This window comes from Coffea eugenioides, chromosome 2, assembly GCF_003713205.1.
Source record: "Coffea eugenioides isolate CCC68of chromosome 2, Ceug_1.0, whole genome shotgun sequence".
NCBI lineage: Eukaryota > Viridiplantae > Streptophyta > Magnoliopsida > Gentianales > Rubiaceae > Coffea > Coffea eugenioides.
In genome coordinates, this window is record NC_040036.1 from 79631130 (window position 1) to 79653380 (window position 22251).

At 35.8% G+C, this 22251-nt stretch overlaps 2 protein-coding genes across 2 annotated transcripts; both read right to left on the reverse strand.

The window, feature by feature from the left end:
• Positions 1 to 3060, reverse strand: LOC113763995 (protein IQ-DOMAIN 1). The gene is made up of 5 exons (XM_027308014.1): positions 2535 to 3060; positions 2066 to 2380; positions 1271 to 1519; positions 1036 to 1179; positions 1 to 900 (listed from the first exon to the last, which is right to left on the reverse strand). The coding sequence occupies exons 1-5, from the start codon at positions 2670 to 2672 to the stop codon at positions 154 to 156; spliced, it is 1593 nt and encodes a 530-aa protein (XP_027163815.1). The 5' UTR covers positions 2673 to 3060; the 3' UTR covers positions 1 to 153.
• Positions 3061 to 14442: 11382 nt separating this feature from the next.
• LOC113763822 (NAC domain-containing protein 43) lies at positions 14443 to 16495 on the reverse strand. The gene is made up of 3 exons (XM_027307771.1): positions 16324 to 16495; positions 15728 to 16005; positions 14443 to 15537 (listed from the first exon to the last, which is right to left on the reverse strand). Exons 1-3 carry the CDS (start codon positions 16493 to 16495, stop codon positions 14566 to 14568), a joined length of 1422 nt encoding a protein of 473 aa, XP_027163572.1. The 3' UTR covers positions 14443 to 14565.
• Between the last annotated feature and the right edge of the window lie 5756 nt (positions 16496 to 22251).

Here is a 22251-nt window from a genome sequence, read left to right on the forward strand (position 1 = left end):
TGATGAGCAAAGAGGGGACATAAATATAACTGGAACTAAGCAAAAAATACGCAGTCAAATTGGGAGTTGAAGAAGCAAGTAGTACAGATTACGAGGGCCCTCCAAATCTAATGCTCGATCGAAGCTTTTCTCTTCTTCCCCTTCAATGCTCAATCACCTCAACCACCTTCTCAAGTCGCCGGTCGAAGAAGGTGAAATCTCCCCTGCTGTCAGACTCTCGGTGTAGCAAGATGAATAGTTAGACTGCTGTTCAAACCCCAGATGCACTCCACAAGCACTCTTAAAGCTTGGGCTTCTCATATAATCTCCGTAGCCCGTGCCTGCACCATATGGGTCCGGGACAGGAAACGACAACCTCTTCTTAACCGAGCCCGCCCTTTCCCTCTCTGGAGTGGCGGGCCTCTGTCGCGGTGCACTCTGAGAGCGGATTCTAGCTTTAGCAGATTCTGTTGCGGCCATGTAATTAGGCACCGCACCGGTCATGCCTCTGGATTGTTGGTGCAGGCCACCACCGCTGTAATGGTGGTAATTAGACCTCAGTGTTGGGGTTTGAGCTGTATGACCGCATCTTTCTTCCACTGCAGCATATCTAGGACTGGCGGAGCGGACTTGGAGAGGCCTTGTTTTGGACGGAGAAGGTGTGACAGGAGAGTGGAGAGATTGAGCTTGTTGGGACGACCTATGAAGAGGTGAGCCAGGCCTTTGATGTTGGCTCGGCCTGCGGGAATTGGAAGCAGTATCAATTTCAACAGTTCTAACAGAGTCCCTTTGATCGGTGGATGCCCTCCCCCTGCTGCTCTCCCACGGCTTTGCGGCCATCCATCTATCCAGCCGTTGGTGATTTTCCCTAATAAGCTCATTCTCGCTGCCGAAAGATGAATTCCTTCCTGCTCTCCACATCTGTTGGTGCGCAAAACATATACATTTAGGCTATTAGTAATAAACACTAGTCTAATATTGAAACAAAATTTGTCCAAATTAAAAGGAGGAAGAAGAACATATGCTACTATTATACTATAGAGGAAGAGGAAGAACCTGCTGAGAGAAGGCATGAGATAAGGTTCTCTCCCGCTTTAAAGCAGCTTCTTTCCTATCTTGCAACATCGCTTTGACCTCCTCAATGGTTATAGTGTGTGGCCGATCATCCCAATCATCGGGAATGCTACTGCCATCTCTCGACTGATCAAATGGACGAACGTCACAAAACACATTAGGCAACTAACCTGAAAGCCTGATCAGGTGATACTGCATTCAAACAGCAGCCCCTTACCATAGATTTTCGATCAGAAATGTCCTGTGGATGGCGCGAGCTCCAGATGCTGTTGGTGTCACTAAATGTAGTCGATCTTCTGCTTCCATCACTAGATTGCCTTATTCGTTGGTCAAGTACTCGAGCCTGCACTCGAACTAGGGCTTGCATGCATCTGAGGGTCATCTTGGCTTGCTTCCGGACATTGTGACCCCTTACTAATGCTTGCAATCTTACCAGACCTTTGAGCGCACGAAAAGCTCTCCTTGCCTTCAAATAAAAAATCACAAAGTGACCCTCTCCCTCACCTTTAGCTATGCTCACTTCGCAGAATGATTGAAAGAGACGAGACGAGACGAGGAGATATGATTGGTTAAGGAAACTCCAGAAACTAATATCAGTCGAAACGGGACCTAAGTATTCAATTTTCAACCAGTTTCCGAGAATTAGCAGTCTTAAAATGGGAATTACATACACCGGGACTCGACCTGGTTGCTTCTATCCAATTTCAGTTCTCTTTTTTTCTTTAGCCCAGGAAATAATTAAGCAGGGTTTAACCTCAAAAGAAGCACTTGAATACATTAATTGTCATTATCAACCAACCAAATAATAGAGGTCTGATGAGTAAATCACAATTACTAATTGCTGCTGATTCCATTTTCATTTTGTTTAGGCCCCACATAAGGTGTAGTAGGCAGTAGCAGTAGTACTCATTTAAAGAAAGGAAAACGTTCGGGTGAGATCCGCAACTAATTCAATTAAACTACGAAGAAGTATCCCAGGTCAAGCAGAGACGAGATCTGTAAACCCACTCACCAGGTACCCTCTGAAAGCTCTTTGAATAAGAGTAGCAGCATGATGCTCCCTCGCATAATTTGAAGGTGGTGGCCTGGCAAGCCTGGCAACTTCTGCTGCTGCCTGGGCTGTGGCCGCTGCCGCCTGGGCAGCAGCTGCGGTCGCCACTGCCACAGCAATGGCATGCCTTTGTTCCGCAGCAGCTGCTTGAGCAGTCATGGATCCAGATGCTGCGGCGATATCCACTGCATTTGGTGGTTTAAGCGCGGGCATTTGTTGGGTCAAACCTTCGTGGTTGGTCGGCTTCCGGAAGAGCCATCTTCGTTTCCCCCTTCTCTGCATACGCCAATTCAGAATGAACAAAAGAAATGATTGTCCACAACCAAAAACATGTATCTAGTGAAAATTACAGTACTAGATTGAGCAGTAGGACTACAAAAAAAAAAAAAAAAAGGAAAAATGGCACTGAGGATCCCGGGGGGCGGTGCACCTTTTCTTCTTCCTCTTCCGGTTCATCTTCATTGTCACCATCTTTCCTTCTGCAATTCTTTTTCTCACTATCTTTACTGGGAGATCTAAATGCCCTTTTGACAGCGGTCAACCAAGAGGATCCTACTTTTTTCCCCATGCAGCATACAATAATGTACTTTTGCTTGCAGCATTTAAGTCAGTCGAACACTTGCTAACGCTAATAGTCTCGGAAGTAAGCTAACACCTCCATGACTGACCGCATAAGCAACCAAATATTAATTGAACCAGAATGTGAGAGAGTGTGCGTTGAGACGGAGTGCGCTGGGATTTGGATGAGGTGTTTTGATATAAAAAGAAAACAAAAATGGAATGATGGAATTTTTTTTTTCTTTTTAGTCTTGGGGAAAATGAGGACAGCGGGGAGGGGGTTGTCACTTGTCAGAGGGCAGATACCAGAGCAGACAGGAGGTGGGGAGGAGGAGGGGTCCGGGTGCGGTGTTCAGCAGCTTTGAAAGCAAAATAATTAGCACTAATAACTAGGAAAAGGCGGGGGGGCATCATGCACGAAGAACACTGAAGACTAGTTCTGTACTGTGTCCTGTAAGTGATATGATTATGAATGAGAGTGCACGCACATTGAAAGCTGCGGTGAGTGAGTTCCCTAACTTTTTTTTTTTTTTTTTTTTTTATCGACAGGAGAGAAACCAATGCACGTTGAGAAATGCAGTAGCACTTGCTACTTGCTGCACACTGCACACCAACCAAAACTGTCTTTAATGGCCTCCGTGAACGCCTTTGTCTTTGCCTCACGCTTTCCTCACTTTCCCGTCAAATTTTACTCCTCATCAGTCACGACGCCCCGATGGCTTCACGTGAAGAGTAAAATGTGGGCTTGACTGCTGACTGGAGACCACAGCACCCAGGAGTTGGCTTCTATTTTATTTTTTACAGTAAATGTTTAGAAAATCGGATCGGATCAGTCGGTTCGATTGGTTGAACCATCAAAAATTGATTGAACCGAAAAAATAGCTGAAAAATTATTCATTTCTGAAGGAATATGACCTGAAATGTTCATGCTTTTAAACTCGGATAGGGAGTGAACGTTAGTTAGTTTGATCAGTCATGGTTTCATCATTTTGCTTTGATTAAATGCATTTTTTTTTAACTAAGCAATCAATTTTAATAATGTCTTGTTTCTTTCAAATTTGATCTTTTCTTTCAAATTTGTACTGAAATATTTCACCTTAGTTTCGGAGAGGTACTTGTGGTAATCTTGGAAGGCTTCAAACTTGAGACTGTTATCTACAGTAATTGGCTAAAGAATTTGAGAAATTTGATACGAACCATACAGCTTTCTTAGCTCATTACATTTGGTTTAAAGTTTCTTAGACATTTCATTCATGGCATAACCAATCCTATCCATTTGCTTCCTTGAAGATCAAAAAAATTGATGCGTGATATGTTTCGTCTCTGCTTCGTGTTGCTATATTAGCAGGTAGTAGTATTATCGGAAACATTAGAAGGCAGGCACTGTGTGGATACATCGTGTTGCTAATATGAAATCTCTAAAAAATGTTTTGATTTTGCCACAAAGAACTTGCCAGAAATGGTTAAAAGAAGGAAAGGATCCGCAGGCTTGTTTGTCAATCTATTTTGTCTTTTATTCTATTTATCTGCAATTAAGATAAGTATTATGCACCGTGAGCTATGATTTTTTTCTTTAATTTTTATTTTTTTTTTGTTGGGGGGGTATTAGCAGACGTGTTGGATTGAGTAATCCAAGCACCAGAACAAAGTTCACAAATCTGGGATTCGAAAAATCTTGAGCTATGAATAATATGTTCAGCACTAAAAGAACAAAGAAAAGAAAAACAAATTTGTAGTTAGGACACTTGCCCTCGGTATTCCTCTATTTATTTATTATTGCTTTTAAATTCTTTTAATTGCTTGAATTTAAAAGTTTTCTTAATTTTGAATGGCGGTGGCTTGTGGAATTGGTGGAAGACAGTAAGTAGTGAGGTTGGACTGGTTAATGGATTTGTAAGCATGTGCAAGCGAGATGACGTCGCACATGATTCCATCGCGAGTACCCTTTGTTTTTCAGGGAATTATATATATGATCCACGTAATAATATTCCAACTGTCGATGGCTTTTCAAATTCTTGTTAAGGTTCTTCTTGTTATTTCATAAACTCGAGATCGTGAAAAAAAAAAAAAAAAAGATTCCTTATTTACTGAGTATTACTACTGTTAAAAATGACTTTTAGTCTAATGTGGAATGGTCCTGCATGTACGTGGTAATAATTGAATGGGCAAAGCAATTAATACTTTTTTTTATGATTGTGGTCTACCAATAATAATATTTTGAAGCTGGGCTCGATGGAAGAATGATTGACTGATGATTTCTTCTTGTTGGTCATCTAATTAAAAAAAAAAATGCTGTACATTGGAGGCAGGCAATTTTTGAACTTGACCCACATTTATTATTAGTTAGTCTTAGGTGGAGATTTACATTCAATTCTAACAAAGACACGGACGGTTTTTGAAATTAATCGAGGGAAAAGATGTTATTACATTTCTCGATTCATTCTTTAGACCGGACGCTTCATGGCACACTTGCTTTACTTGCAGTGGGGTGGTCTTGCAATTGTTGGAGCTGTTACATGACATCAATTCAAAGGTAGTTTGCTTTGAAAAAATTAAAATTTTCAGAGATGAGAAGATGCTGCATGCAGCATGTGAAAATTTTCCTACTAAAATTTTCATCTTTCAGTTTCAGATGAGAAGTAGCTAGTTAATGTATCAATTGCAATCTGAAGGCTGTGGTCTTTAAATTGAAATTGGATCGCATGTCCTTGCTTCTGACAGAGGTTCTTTTTCATTTGTTCCCAATCAAATTATAACACAAAATTCTAGAGGAGAAAAAAGTGATACTTTGGGAGTTATTCGACTCTAGATCGTGTTCTTTATTGTTCCCAACAAAAACTTGACGTCTTGGACTTGAATCTGATTAAATTTTTGTACCTTCATCTCTGAGTAGATTTAGTGTAGATGAAAGATGAAAGATTTTTGGTGTACACACGAGTTTTGAGCTGAAAGAATAAAGATGAAAGAAAGTTTTGACGTTGAATTCTTATCTGCAGGTTCTGAGTTGTCATCAGCACGATTAATCTGGAATTTCCTCTAGCTGTCTACTTTTGGCTTCGGTAGAATCATCCCTTGCTGGAACCGTCTTTGTACTTTGCCCTTTTGACATACAAAAGACCATCTATTTTTTCTTTTCCTAGACTCTGGATCCAACATATATAGTTTCTGGCAAGTAGCCCTCTTGAGTTTTTATTTTATTTTTTATTTAAATTTTTTGCAACCATGTATAATCATCTTCAAGGTCTATAGATCTCTAGGAATTAATAGAATCCTTCTCAAGTGAAGCTACTGAAATAGGTGAATGGTTATACCCTTTTATGTTTGAGTTATTCATATCCATTTTCAAAATGAACGTCTATGACTTTGAGTTCTTTGCTACAGAATTAACTAAGCAATGCTAATATTCTGGTGAAGACGGATTGTCTGCTTCTGCTAAAGTGTCTTTTGGATCTATCCATCTATTGACACAGAAGTTTATGTTAGGACTACAGGCCCTGTTGGGAAGGTGAGTTTTTTGGGAATTTGTCTAAAACTTTACTGTAGAAATTTTTAAAAAATTTTTGCAAGACATACTTTGTATCTCTCAATCCTTTGCTAGAGTTATTTTTTCTCAAAGTTAGTAGGTCATATGTAAATTTAGCTCATAATTTGGCTGTCAAAGCTAGAATTCTGTAACTTCCCAAGTCAATATAAAGTGAATCTTTTCTTTTCAAAAAAAAAAGTGAAAAAGAAAAAACATTTATTACTTGATGATCAGTCATAAAGGATTTAAATCAAACTCCTATCCTTCCTATTCTTTCGTAGCTATCAAGCCCAATTTTTCTACCCCCACCTAATAAACATTTCTGCAGAAGTAAAGTCTCTATAATCACATAGTAGAGTTAGTGTGATGGATAAGGAAAGAATATTTATACGCAAAAACACAAGTGGGAGAAAAGGAAGCTTACTATGAAGAGCACAAATATGAAATACATCCCAAGTAACCAACTTTGACTTAAAATTCTAGGTAGAATTGTCATTATTGTAACCAAAACTCTCTCCATCGATTTTCTCCTTACTAATATTAGAGATGAGGATTGATGGTATCAATTTATCTATAAAGCACATAGGTTAAGCTGTTATTTACTCTTGGTAGATGAGAAGGTACAATTTGGATTTAGTAGAAAAATTTGTTATTTAATAATATGTGCATTGTGTATATCTATATCAATGATGTTAACTTTCCTCGTGACACATGAAATTTTCTTTTTACATTTTTTTCTTTCACAACAAAGGACAATATTGTATTATACGTATATCTACATTTATTTACTTTTTTTTTTTTCTCTCTAAGCTTCCATGTTGAGGCTTCGCATGGCTATCCATTTAATTAGGGGTGGGCACGGGTCGGGTACCCACCCCTAATAAGTTTTGGCTGACCCGACCCTAAAATATCGGATCAGCCATTTTGCGACCTAACCCGCTCCTAATATTTTTGAATACCCACTATTCGAGTACCCGAAAAAAAGGGGCGGGTCATAGGGTACCCGCCCCTAAAAAAAAATTCCAATAAAAAATATTTTTCACTTAATATCAACATATTTTTCAATAAAAAAAATGCTTTCTAATTAACATTGGTAGAGATATTATAATCAAAATCCATACGTCATCATTCTCACACATTTCATCCAATAATCAAACCGATCTCATAAATTTAGTACATATTAGAATTATAATATCTAATAGATAAAATGAAATTTTATGATAATTTTGAGTACATCACCATTCTCACGCATTTCATCCTTTTATAACATAACAAACACAAGAATAATAAGTATTTGGCAACTTTTCCAACTTCCTTAAGGATGTTATGGTACAAGACTGCATCCAAAATGAGTCGATTATGGAATCAAGTCCAGAAAAGAATTGAACAGAGCTAATAATTTTTGAAGTATAATCAAAATAATCTTGAAAAATTTTCACCAACTTTCTTACATCTTTGGAATAGACCTTATTGCATTAAAGGTAATGAAAAAGACAAATAAATTTCTTGCACTAAAATAAAGGAGACAAATTTAAGAGACACAATTGCAATAAAACAAATAAATAAATGAAAGACACAAATGTTTTAATTGTCTAGCTAATAGAAAATTGGAGCTCCAAACACAAATTTTTGATTGAATTGATGAAAAATTTGCAAGAAAGATCAATGGAAGTAGAATAAAAATGAAAAATGATGAAAACGATGAACAATTTTTATGATAGAGTTTCACTAATTTTTCTTTGTTTTGTTCATTTTAGTTCAGGTTTCACCAAGAATATTCGTTTTTTTAAGACAAGATGAGGAGAGGCGGATCATATGAAATTAGAATATGAGGTTGTGAACCACTTTACTTATACTTAGGATTAAAAATTATAAAATTTATATGATGAACCCTTATTTTTTTAATATTTATATAATATACCCTGCGGGTCGGGTACCCGCGGGTTTTTATTTTATTGATCCGTATCCGTATTCGTTTTTACGGGTACTCGATCCGCATCTGCCCCGCTAAGAAAAATCAGATCGGATATCCTATTTTTCTGATCGGATCGGATCAGGTTCGTCGAGTTTCGGATCGGATCGGATTTTTTGCCCACCCCTACATTTAATGCCTCTGCTCTGGGGAGAAATGCTCACCATTTTCTGACCATCCAGATCCAAAAATCGCCCAAAAAAAAAATCATCGATTTTAAGATGACTTTTGGGGTTCGATTTTGGGTTGAATCAAATTGATATTTTAGTTTGTTGGGCCTATATTGGGCATTCTACACATAATGAAATTTTGTTTGTAGGTGACCAAATGGTAGGATATCAATGGAGCGAGACTAATTGCTTAACCTGATAAAGTCCGACGAGTCTAATATTTCATTGAATTGAGTTGAAATTGGATCTAAATATCAAGCATAAATTAAATGTGAGTCGAGTTTGAGTCTTATTAGATTAAAACCCTATATAGGTCAAAATATATTAATATATATATATATATATAAAATATACAAAATTATGTCAAAAGCTTTAGAAGGACAAATCTTAGTACGAACAAATTGAGAACCTTTTAACATGTATTAACTATTGATCATGTTTTATTACTATTATTTTTCACGTACTTTGGACTAATTGGATATATTATTGTTGAAAAATTCTTGGTTTATATATTTTTTAATGAACAGTTATTGGTTTGAATATAGTTTTAATGTTGTAGTCCTGTGGATGTTAAATTAATTTTAGAATTTAATAGTTATAGTAATTATATTAAGGAAATTAAGAACAACAAGTGAGTTTGGACTAAAGCCAAATTAGCCTCACAGTTCGAATATTTTGTGAGTTAAATATGAGTTTCACATTTATCAATCTGAAACTCATAACCCGAATCCCAAAAGTGGTACTAACTATATATAAATGGAGCCTTGACTTGTTAAAACCCAACTGAGATGATCTTCCATACTTTGCCAAAGAGGAAAGAAAAAAAAAATCTATGTCGGGCACTGACAGACAAGAGGCATGGGATGCAAGAAACATCCCTTCTGAAGTTGAAGGGATTTGGATTTCTTGAAAATTATCTTACAAAAACTTACAGGTAATTTTAGGTTTAGGATAGAACTTACCAATGGAACCATTATTGATTTCTTTTCCTGTATCCTTGTAAGTTTAAAGAGAATTAACATACTGATGCTAGTTGTAGTTTGTACAAGTCGAAGATTTTTGGACCTTAGATCCTATTTAGCCTCAAAAATTTTGGATTTCCACTACCTTTTCATCCCCTATCTTCCACCCTCTTTAATTCTTTGCCTTCTTTTATCATTGATGCTGGCTAGTACTCACTCCAGTGGTAGAAAGGCGTTGCAAAAAACAAAAAAAAAACTATGTTAAGTCATTTCAGTTGTAATTAGTGTAATGTTTCTCTGTTCTAAGAAAGGAAAATACATGTTCCCTGTTTGGCACTTGAGTTTTTTGTCAAGTTTGTCTGCTATAAGTTTTTTAAAAACTTTAACTACAGTAATCTCAAAAAACTTTTCAAAGTTTTTAAACTATACACTTCATAATATTAAAAAATTTACACATTTTAAAAATTTTTAAAAAAACTTCTACAGTAAGCTACAGTAAAGTTTTAGACAAACACCCAAAAAACTCACTTGCCAAACGGGTAGTTATTTGCACTTCATTTTTTGTTATTTAAACTCCCATTATTTGTTTTATCTTATATTCTAATAAATAAAAATTATATAATCAAAATGATAGTGGGAGCTTGAATAACAAAATAGGAGTGCAAATAACCATTTTTCTACTTTTGTTTGGAACTACTTTAGCCTCTTTCAGGTAGTAACTAGCAATACCTCACGTGCAAAAGCATGTTTTTCCAAAATCTTATTTTTTGTACTAAAGTTCTTTATGAAATTTAATTGTCATCACCATTGTATAACGTGTTTTTTCTATTTCTTTTACCACATGTTTTTAGAAACGTTATTTACATCGAAATAATAGATCTAACGTTGTTCAAACCATTTTGTTGAGCTTTTTATATAATTTATAGCTCATACTCTGATGTGTCAAATATTGACACCGTTTTAACTAAAATTATTGTGTACTTAATAATTTTCATTACACTTAAATCAAACTGAAACAATTGAGTCTGTTTGGATTGTAAATTATTTGAGATAATTTTGTGAAAAAAGTACTGTAGTACTTTTTTGATATGATGTATGTGAGATAAAAAGGTGATTGAAAAATGTGTTGATGATGCAAGCAAATCAGTGTATGTAAATAAAGTATAATAATTTACAACTATACACAAAATGATTTTGTTAAACAAGAAAAAATAAATGTAGACAACAAGACTTGGTCGTTGGTACAGCAGATGGAGTTTATATATATTAGTAAAGTAAAGGTTTGAATTATAACAGCGATGTTTAGAAGAATTAGAGTAAATGAATTGACTAATTCTATGTTTAGAAGAATTAGAGTTCACCTCCTGACGAAATCATTTACCAACTAGAGTATGGATATGTTTTATTGGAACCGAAAGTGAAAAACCCAACGATGGACATTCTAATGAAATCATCAACATTTAACAATTGAAAATCAGAGTTTTTGCCCAAATATAAAATATTTTGACATGAATATGTATAATTTGAACGGTATGCACAATACCAATAACTCTGATTACTTTTTTTCTCTTTATTATAATAATTATTATTTGTTGTAAGACAAACAAACTGTAACAGTAAATTCAAATGGGTTGATCACCTAAAAACAAAATACATGAATGACTTCCCGTCTTTTTTTTTTTTTGTGGGTTGTTGGGTGGGGGGGAGGGGGGAGTACTTGGATGACCCAAATTTTCCTAACAAATAAAACACAATTCTTTGTATATTTATTTTTGCATACTCTAAATTTATCATTTGTCGTGTTATATAAGTTGAATTTGTTAATTTTTTTTGAAATTGTTCAATATGAAGTGAGATGCCTCATTTTTTGATTAAGTAAAAGCATATTATTTGAACATGAACTCGTATTCATTTAATTTGTTATTTTTGTTAATGATGGGGTGCTAATGATCCACCACACTTAATTGTTTCTTTCATTTTCATACTTGAAATTTGATTGGCTAAATAGTTAGGTTGTTCATTTTCCATTTTCATTTCTTTAATTCTATTTGTTCTTTTTTATTTTACTTTTCTTTTATCTTTACTTGTATTTTCTTTGTGCTTTATTGTTGTTTAAATATTTAATAACGATTAATCTTGTATACACTAACCCCCTTAGATCCGTATCACTTAATCTCAATTTATATTTGAATTCATTGTTTGCACATGCTTAGTGTATATATTGTCAATGTCTACAAAGATTAACGTATTTAATTATAGTATGTGATTTTTTGACCAAACATGGTTGGCTTAAGGGTTTTGGCTACAAAGTTTTATATTTGTTGCCAGTTCCAACTAGTAATAAATATATTAACTGACATAATAAATCAAGGAAGGAATGACAATTTTTTTTGAAACGAGGAAGGAATGACAAAATTGAAGAGCATATTTTGCTCATGCTCCAAATAAGGTTAGGTCTTTTATGTATGTGTAACACTCATGTTACACACATTATTTGATTACATGTGTTCTCTTTAATAACACTCCTAATTAGACTTAACTCTTAAGTTTACTTAAATAATCACGGTTAACAAAAACACATATTTCTAGTACGACAATTTCTCCTCCTCCTTCTGTCATATAGTAAATCCTTCTCAAGATAAATGTCCATTCTTCCAAATTGCAAAAATCCACGCCAATTGATATTGTAACGTCTTGGGTTCAATGGGCTAGCCCGAATAATTTTGAATGGAATTACGAATTCAAAATGATTAATTCAAATTACCAAGTAGTCTATAGTCCCAAGCATGGGCACAATTCTGTTTTTCTCATTCCACTCGATGTGGGAGTTTTCTTAGGGTTTCAAATTCACCTCTACTCAAGGACTTTGTATCCTTTCAAAACCTGATTTTAATTCAAATTATCTACTTAGTTATGTACAGATTATAGAAGTGGTTCATATGGGTTCTAGAGGTAGCTCTTATTTAACGTGGCATTTAGTCTGGCAAGTTGTAGAAATGGTCCTCGTTGAAGTGGCACTTAGCCTTGCACAATATTGAGCTCTTTGCATTCCCTTGCATAATCAGAAAGATAACACTACTATTCCCAAGCTCACCCTATGCAAAGACCATACGAGATTTGTTCTGATACTAACTATTACTCCTCTAGATCCATGGGCTGGCTTGAATAACTTTTAGAAAAACTATGAGTTCAAAATAATTAACCCAAGTTACTAAGTAGCTCATGGCCCCAAGTATATATATATATATATATATATATATAATTCCTTTCTTCTCATCCCACTCAATGTGGGACTTTTTTCGAAGTCTTACATTAACTGTAACGTCCCCATTCCATGGGTTAGTTTGAGTAACTTTTGAGTGAAACTACAAGTTCAAAATAGTTAACCCAAGTTACTAAATAGTCCATGCATATATATAATTCTTTTCCTCTCATCCTACCCTATATGGGACTCTTCTTAGGGTCTCACATTCACCCCAATTTAAGGACTCTGCGAGAATGCAAAGTTTGTTATATCGTGTGAGGATTCTAAAGGTGGCTCATACAGATTTTAGAGGTAATCCCTGTCGAAGTGGCACTTAACCCAATACGGCACTTAGCATCTTGTACTCCCTTGTATAGTTAAAACCATAACAACACTAGTTCCAAACTTACCTCACATAGAGACCACACGAGATTTCTTTGATTCCAACTGTAGTGTTAGGGTATACAAGCTGGCCCAAGCAACTTTTGAGTAGAACCACGAATTTTAAATGATTAACCCAAGTTATTAAATAGTCCATGAGTCCAAGCATGTATATAATTGAGTGAACAATGATATTACACACATTCTCGGCCTGGGATGAATTGCGGAAGCTAGGAAGGGCACGGGCCCGAACAGTTGTCAGGAAAATCGTTCGAACTGATTTTGTGCAAAATGCACAAAATGCAATTTTATATGCACACGGTGTAACTCACTTTTAACAACGTGTAACTATAAAACAAAATTTTGTGAGCCCTACACATAGTGTGAAAAATGATGCACAAGATGCAATTTGAACCTTACATTTTTTTTTTGGCTAAATTTTAGCCATGAACCTTCATGAACAATTGCAGTTCTTGCAACCGTTCTGAATATGGTATTCCAGGACCAAAAATAGGTGTGAATGGAATAGCCAATTGGGCAAGAAGTTGAGACGAAGGGCCTGTTTGGGGTTGCGGTAGTTTATTGAAATAACTTCTCCAATGGAGCTTTTAATAAAAGTACTTATTAAGTGTTCAAGTGCTTTTAAATATATTGTTTAGAGATATAATTCAATAAGTATTTATTGTATTGGATAATGAGTGATTTAAAAAATTTTAAATGTATTTATCTCTTTATTTAGTTTATAATATAGAATAAAATAATTAAATTTAATGTCTTATTTTTTAAATCACAACAATTACTCTAAAAGCATCAAATTTGAGTTTTTGCTAAAAGTGCCTTTAACATCAAAATCTCTATTCTTAATTTCATGGGATGATATTTATCAAATATTTTAAAAATACTTTAACACCTAAAAATACTTTTTTACCAAAATCACAGCAACCTCAATCGAGATTTGAACGGGCTGGGACTGACAGAAAGTTCAACCTATGGACATTATCCATAAGTTTGTTAGCATGAGTTCTCCTGTTGTCTTGCCATGACTCGTGGGACTGTCCGCGAAGCTGGGAGATGGACAAAATAAGTTAAACCGAAGAAAAACAAAGAACAGGAAGAAGGAAAAGGGACGAAGCCAGAGTGACTTCCATAAACGTGGTCAAATAGATCGTCAGAGAATTAACAAGAAGACAAGCACGCAATAAACAGTACACCATAATAATCTCTAATCTAAAGAAGAGTAAATGGAAAAAGCGAACACGGCGTAAACGCTAAGGCAATAGCAATTCCTATATATACTGTACTCGTACACTTGTACATACAAATCCGGCTGCATGCATGCGAGACATGGAATGGGGGAGGTCCCAGAAGCTAGCTAGCTAAGCAATTAAGTAGAGAGGGGAGACATGGTGATTACTGATCAAGAAACCATAGTACTCCAAGATAACGCCAACCCAACCAATTAAGCTAGCCAATTATAGTGTATTAGTATTATCTTGACATGAAGTTTCTTATAATAAAATCACGGTGTACAATTTTATGGCACTGATGGGTCATCTTTATTATTATTAACAATGATTAAAGCTTTTGACTATTGGGGCGCAAGGCACATGATGAGGAGTACTCGTTTGTTTGGAGATGAGTCCTGTTTGGTTTAGACCCGAACATTGGGCATGTGGCTAAAAGGAGGGTCAGTAGGGGCCAAAGCCGATCGCACGAAGCTCCACAATTCGCATTCATCGTGATGATAATCCCTACTCTTGTTGTTGTTGCAGCTGTGGTTGTGGTGGTTGTTGATGACGTCAGAGGATGAAGCTGATGATGATAATGACCTAATTAGTTGGTAGTGTAGTTGGAGATCTTGGTCGGGTACGGGAGGGCCGCAGCACGGAGCTGCCACGGCCCTGGGATCGGCTGGGTGATCACCACCATCAAAACAGGAAGACAAGTGCTTGGCTGTCTCGTTCTGGCCATTAAGGTGCGTAGCCACCAGCCTATCGAGGGCTGCCCAGTCGCTGAGGCCGGCTGCCGTTTCTGACGGTCGATAATTAGTACTAGTAGTGTTTACTGAGTGGAGATGATCGGCAGCGTTGACCACATTTACTTGGCTCATGAGTGCAATACAGGGATCATGAGGAACATCATCGGCGTCATCGCCACCTCTGCCGGGCAGTACTTGAAGGGAAGTGATGGGTTGGTAACAAGCATGAGTGCAAGTAGTCGTCGTCCTAGGCGAAGATTTTGGGCTTTCTAGACCAGGAAGCTTCATAAATCTATCACACAGCTGGCCAGTGCTTTTGGTGACTATGTCAACTGGCACCATCGGAAACATTGGTGTCGCGCTCTGGTTTGCTTGATCTCGACCTCTTTCCTCCGCGCATGTCCTTCCCATGTACTCGAGTATTTTTTCCAGCGATCGTTCGTCGTCATCATCATCACTGGAACCAATTAGCCTTTGGCGGGGGCCTCTTGTGCATTCTGCTGTTGTGACGATTGAGCAAGTGGTGACAAATGGAGTAGCGTGATCCAGACTTTTAATTATATGGTGATTTTTCTTCTTGAATATTCGACAAACCACCCAACCCCCCTCTTCCTGTGCTGCTGCTTCTGCCGCGGCATTGCAAACCTTCATCAGGAGGAGACCAGCATTATTATTAATTAATGTAAAAAGAAAAAAATAATAAAAAATGCTCCAAATTCAGTGTTTTAACCAATGACGGATAATTGAGAAGGATATTAAGAGTGTTCTCCAGCTAGCTAGCAGATATCAGAGAGCAGAGTTGTTAGCTAGTTCTAGTTGTACTCACATTCTCTACTTCAGCTGCGTTGTTGCTAGTACTGTTATCGTCCAGTCTATATTCATGCATGATCCAATCAGACTTTTGGCCGTGAGGGGCACGACCTTTATAGAAAACCAGCGTCTTTCTCATGCCTATGCGCCTAGAGTTACTGTAAATGACCTTGTCCCGGCCTGTGGCTTTCCAGAACCCGGCAGCTGTTGCACGATTTGTGCGTGTTCCAGTTGGGTATTTCTTGTCTTTGTGGCTGAAGAAGTACCAATCATTTTGTGGGGTGGATCCTATTTTGCATTTGTCTAACAAATTAATAAACATCCAATTGATTAACAGAGTCAATAATAGGAGGGGGAAAAAAATACGTGTGTCATCATTTACGATTCGTTGAGAGCGTTACCAGACAGACGGCTAAATTTGATTAACTATGTATCGCATATCTATGCATCATCGACTACATGTATGGCCAGTTTGATACTGCTCTTTTATGAAGATATAACTGAATGGATCATGAGACAGATATTTAGAGAATATGCACGGCAAGTAATCACTGCTTGGAATTCACAGGTTATTCTCTCTGTTATATATAGAAACTAGATAGCTTATGTGTAGATTTATACCTTGAATGTCCCAGGGCTCTAGCTTATTGAGATCAACATCTCGAATGACATCCAGGTCAATCTTCTCATATGCAACCTTCTTTCTCAGGTAGTATTGCAAGAGTTCCTCTTCTGTAGGATGAAACCTGAATCCAGGAGGCACCTGGGATTGCCCGTTCACAGATATCCTCATGTTCTCGTCTGGCAAGCGCAAAAAAGTCAGTTCACAATCTACTCATATGATTATACAGGCTCGATTGGTAGTTGTTTTACTGCCTAAGTTCCAGTAAATTCACACTCCAGAAGTCGGAAATCAAGGCAGTACTACTGAAAACAATGCATGGATCGCGTTGAAAAGTAAAGTAGGGTATATATAGATATATCGAAATTAAAGATGAAGAAATTAGTTAGTAGAAAGTGGCAGTGCAGAGGATAAGAAGTTGGTTTTAAAATAGTACTCCACCATAGTGCAATGTTGAAGCCAAAATGCGTATTTATATATACACTGCGCATATAAATCCAAGTAAATCAATAAAAGGAGCAAAATAGAGCTCTATTGTGACGGGTCATTTGATGCAGTTATGGTGGGGCTAATTTTACTATTCTTCGAGAAGAGCCCGCCACCTGCATTGATAGAGAAAGGTCATTTCTGTGGCCCAGAAAAGGATAGAATAGGTGGGACACCACAAAAGGGGACGTAATGAACAACAAGCTCCATTGCCGTGGGAGAGGGATTGCCTCCATCCTAACTGCGACCCTCGACCTTAAAAACACTTCAGAAAAGCACCACTGAAACCACCGCTCTCACTCACATTTCTACATTGTCCAACAACCGGAGCAAGAAAGAGAGATGATTGATGATACGGGGTCGGAGGGGTTTAGCTTTCAATGGCCTCCCTCTCCCTAAGAAGATAGAAATGATGGCTACGTTACTAGGCAGGCCGGACTACGATATTTTTAGCAAAAACCCGTGTTCTAATTCAGCTTCAGCTCATACATGCATACAGCCATTTCTCGTTAGTTAAACTGGCTCCTGTTGTGATTGCTTGTACTGTCTACTCCATTGACTCACATACTGGTACAACTTTTCATTCGGTTGTTGCTGATTGATTAAAGTCTTGTAATTGTATTCTAGCCAGTACATATTTCATTTTTTGTCCTAGAATCAATTTTTGTCATGTTTAGATGCAGCTTTTAGCGTAAGTCTGAAAAGATTCAAAGATACACATAACAGAAGCAAAAATGTAGTTCTGGAGGTCTAATGCTATGGTCAGAGTGCTAAAAATATTTGTCGTTGTAGAAATACAGTCCAAAAATCTCCCTGCCAAATCAACTATCTTAAAAAAAAAGAAAAAGAAAATACAATACCAACCTGTCTGAGTCGTAATTTGTTCAGGCGTACTCTCTATAAAATTTAGCTAACAAACCGAATACTGTGTAGTGATGCATAAGTAAGCATGATTGTTAATTTGGACTAGTGCAGCAAATGCTTTGACTTTGAGAGTGAGGATGGTCGTTCCAGCTCGGATAGTCCGGGGGCCTCACCCTGTGGTACTTCTGGAACCACCACCTCGGCAATCCCCCTCGGGCCGTGACTTCGACCCGGTTACTACCTCGGCTAGGATCTTCTGACATAGAGACGAAGTGACGTATAAATGTCTGGCCACCGGAGAGGTCGGATGTGACCTCTGACACCTGACAAAGCAGCTCTGACACATGCGCCGCCTGACTCTGAATCCCCCGATATAGCTCCGAAACTTAAGTCAATTCGGATTTAGAAAAATGATTTAGTAGTAGAGAGAATCAGTGTACGTTGTTTACCAGAAAATTGGTCATCCCCTTTCTCAGTAGAAGTCTTGAGTATTTATAGAGGATGGACAGGAAAGAGAGAATACTGTGTAGTGATGCATAAGTAAGCATGATTGTTAATTTGGACTAGTGCAGCAAATGCTTTGACTTTGAGAGCTTCGTCTCCTATTTGCTGCTTGCATCTTACACGATGTATATATCATTCCTTTTTCATATTACACGATGTAATAATTACATGATTGTTTTTAGCTTTTTCATTATCTCACTTATCAAGAGGAAATTTGGGAGCTTGTCACGGTTTGCCCTCATGCGCATGGAGGGAAGGCCATGCTTTGGGTTGGGTTTCAACCTTTGGAAACCGATTTCCGAAGGGCATGCAGGAAGTGGACTTGGGATCTCTCCCAGGACAGTTCCATCCAACCCTCTTCGGTTAACGTAATTCTGGTATTATTCGGTGTGGGGTTAATAACAGTTACCCCCAACTTTGGGCACACATTTTACCACCATCAAACTTAAAAATACACACTTCACCTTCGTAAGACCAATCAACCTTGAAAATCTTAATTCATTATTTCTTAAAAAAAAGAGTATTATGACAACATTACCATTTTGTTGCAAAAAATCATTTATAGTTTACTAGTATTGTCCTTCTCTTGCCCAAAAAAAAAAAATTTTTTTGAAGTTTGATTTAATATTTATTTTCCTTTAAGTTAAAAAAACAGGGCATACGAGCTTTTTTTAACAATTTTGGTTAAGTATTTAATAGCTGACTGATTTGAAAAATAAAAAATAACAATACTATTATTTTAGCAGTATATATAAACTAATATAACAAAAAATATTTTTTTTTAAAAAATAAGAAGTTTAATATTATCTTATTTTTTTCAAAATTTTGCTAACCCTATCTATTGTCATAAATGTGTTATTTATTCTTATTGTTTGATTTAAGGTTTAATAAATTGAATAAAGTAATTATTAAATGTAAATTTTCTTAATTTTAGTATCAATTTGATATTTTTGTAAAGTAGATGCCGTATAGAAAAAGTATATCTTCTAGCAATATAAGGGCAATAATAATGGTAAGTTATAAATATTTTCTCATAAATAAATAAAAGGGTAATAATGTTGTTGCACTTATTATTATTATTATTATTATTAGTGTTGCTGTTATTTCTAACTTTGACTAATTTTCATGGGAATAAAATATACACGTTTAAGATTGAGAGTAGTAAAGTGTGGCTACCTCCCAAGTTCACGGAGGCAAAATATGATTAACCCTTTGGCATATACTCATACTTGGGCACCTTTGATGTAATTGTGAAATTTATTAACTCATATAATTAAGTAGTGTAAAATTCATGCTTCTACTAAAATTCTGTGATTTTATGCCCAATGTTATAGGAAATTACATCAACCTAGACAGAACTCAACTGGACACGCCTCGTTTCCATAGACTTGGCTGACGGTGAGATGTGGATCGACTACTCTCTAATTTTGTCCCCGCTAAATTGTTTAGAAGTGAAAATATACTTTGTTACTAGCTGAGTATCTCATGTATTATCTATCTTTTTATGTGAACTTTGCTAATATACGCGCTTTGTTATTGGAATGTTTCTCAAAAGGATAATAGTTTCATTAGAAAAAACGTCGTCCACTTTTTCAAAATGTAGGGCTAAGGTTAAGATTGGATTAAAGATTGATTTATATTATAATACGATGAACGGTGACGTCTACAATCCTCGAAGTTAGAACAACACCTAGAGGTAATGCTGAACAACACCTAATAAAATTCCAAAAAAAAAACACTCACTGACTAACTCACCCAAAATGCATACCAACCCTGTATCATCATCCTTCCCCCTTACCAATATTTAGGATTGTCAATGGGCTGAACCAACTCGATCTCAACCCATTCGGCCCGAAAAGAATTCACTGAAGCTAAGAATAGATTTGGCCGGGCAAAACTTGGGATTAAATATTAGATTCGAATTAAATATAAGCCAAGTTTAGGTTATACTAGACTCAGATTCAATTAAAGTTTGGCCCATATATAAGTATAATTATATATGTAAAATATATAAAATAATATTTATAATTTATAATTATACATATTATAACATAAAATGTTAATCATTTATATATAAAATTTTATTAATTCATAATTATAAAATATATATTATATATAATTATGTATTTAATTATGAATTTGAACCGAACCCGTTTTGATCCCAAATCTCATATAATAGTGTGAGTTGAGATCGAGTCTTTCAATATAAGCTCGAAGCCCGAATATCGAACCCCAAAAGTCTATATAATTTCAGTCGACCTTAGGCTTACTAAAACTCGGCTCAAAAAACTCCATTAACACCTCTACTTACCATGCGCCCCATATCACGTTGCCTTACTCTATCTAAGGGTCTATCTGATAATATAAAAAAGTGCTGAATCTGAACTTTTTCAGACATTCAGATGTTTTGAGTGTTTGATAAATGAAAATCCATTTGCTAAACCTGTGTTTTTTTTTTTCCGCACAAGAATCCTAACTGAATGTTTAATTTTGATAATAATCAATAAAATTATTTCAATTACCTTATCTTATCTACCAAATCTACCCTTGTTTGTAAATTAAGTTCAAAATTTTTATCCAATTAAACAACCTAATATTCTCTATCTAATGATTTTTTATTTCTCTTTTCTCCCTTTTGAATGACTTGCACATCTTCTGCATACTCCTTATATAATATATTTCATCTTTTATATTAATTTGATTTAAAAATAAATATTGTCATTTTCATACCTAACATTTTTAGCTAATTAAATCATAGGTTCTATTTCTTTTTTGGATGAAAAGATATAAGAGCAAAATTGTCAAATTTAACTTATTAAACATTCTGTTATAAATATTTATCAAACAATATAAATAGATTTAGTATTAAAATTCAAACATTCATATATTTCTTTTCAGTGTTTAAAATTCAACAAATTAATTATTTTAGTATTCAAATTCAGAATTCAGACTTCAGAATTCAGATTCAGTTTTATCAAACGGAACCTAAGTCGCCCTTCCTAGTCACCCTTACCGGCCCCTCATTGCCCATTGCCCATTGCCCTCCCCTACCCTTGCGGCCTCTCACCGGCCCCTACTCCTCCACTTTTCCCCTCCCCTTCCAAAGCTCGTCACCATCACCCCTCCCCTGGCTATCACCTCTATTTTATCCCCCACCTTTGCCCTTTTTGTCAGTATTCATGTCCTGTTTTGTCACTTTCTGATTACTGTTTGGATAAATAAAAAATATTTAAAAAAAACTACAAAATTAATTTTAGAACATCTTGAAAATGCTTTAAAAAAGTTTTTAAAAAAAAAGTATAGTAAAATTTTTTTGGATAAAATACCAAAAAACTTTTTGTGGTTTGCTAAATATTCAATTTAACTCTCTCTGATTTGGAAACCTACAGTATAGCTTCCTGTGATATCAATTAAATTGAAAATTAGATGGAAAGTATCCAATCTAACGATTATACGTAAAAATTCAAATATTGTCCCAATGTAAATGAACTCCTTATGGTTTGTCGAATGTTCAATTTAACTCCATCTGATATGAAAAGCTACACTATAACTCTTTGCAGTTTCGATTAAATTGAAAATTGAATGGAAAGCATCTCACGTATAATAGGTGCAATATTGACATTTCACACACAACTATTAGATTGGATACTTTCTGTCCAATATCCAATTTTTAATTTAGTCAAAATCACAGGAGGTTATAGTGTAGGTTTTTAAATCAGAGGAAGTTAAATTGAACATTTGTCAAACTACATGGAGTTTTTATGGTATTTTATCCATATTTTTTTTAAAGCACCCAATCTAAAGGAGCCTTTTTTTTTGAAAAAAATGAGAAAAATTATTTTTTTCTTGCCCCCATTAAAAGTTTTATTTTGGCTTTGCAATGTAAGGCTTACCTAGAGATATAAAGTGAGTTACGTGATTAATTGGGATCTTTTCGTAATTGATTGATATTCTAATTAATTTATTAGTATTTACTATTTATCAATAACTGATTAGTATCTTCAATCGATTAGTTAAAATATTAGGAATATGTTATTCAATAATATTTTTAGCTACCTATTAGTAGTAATTTT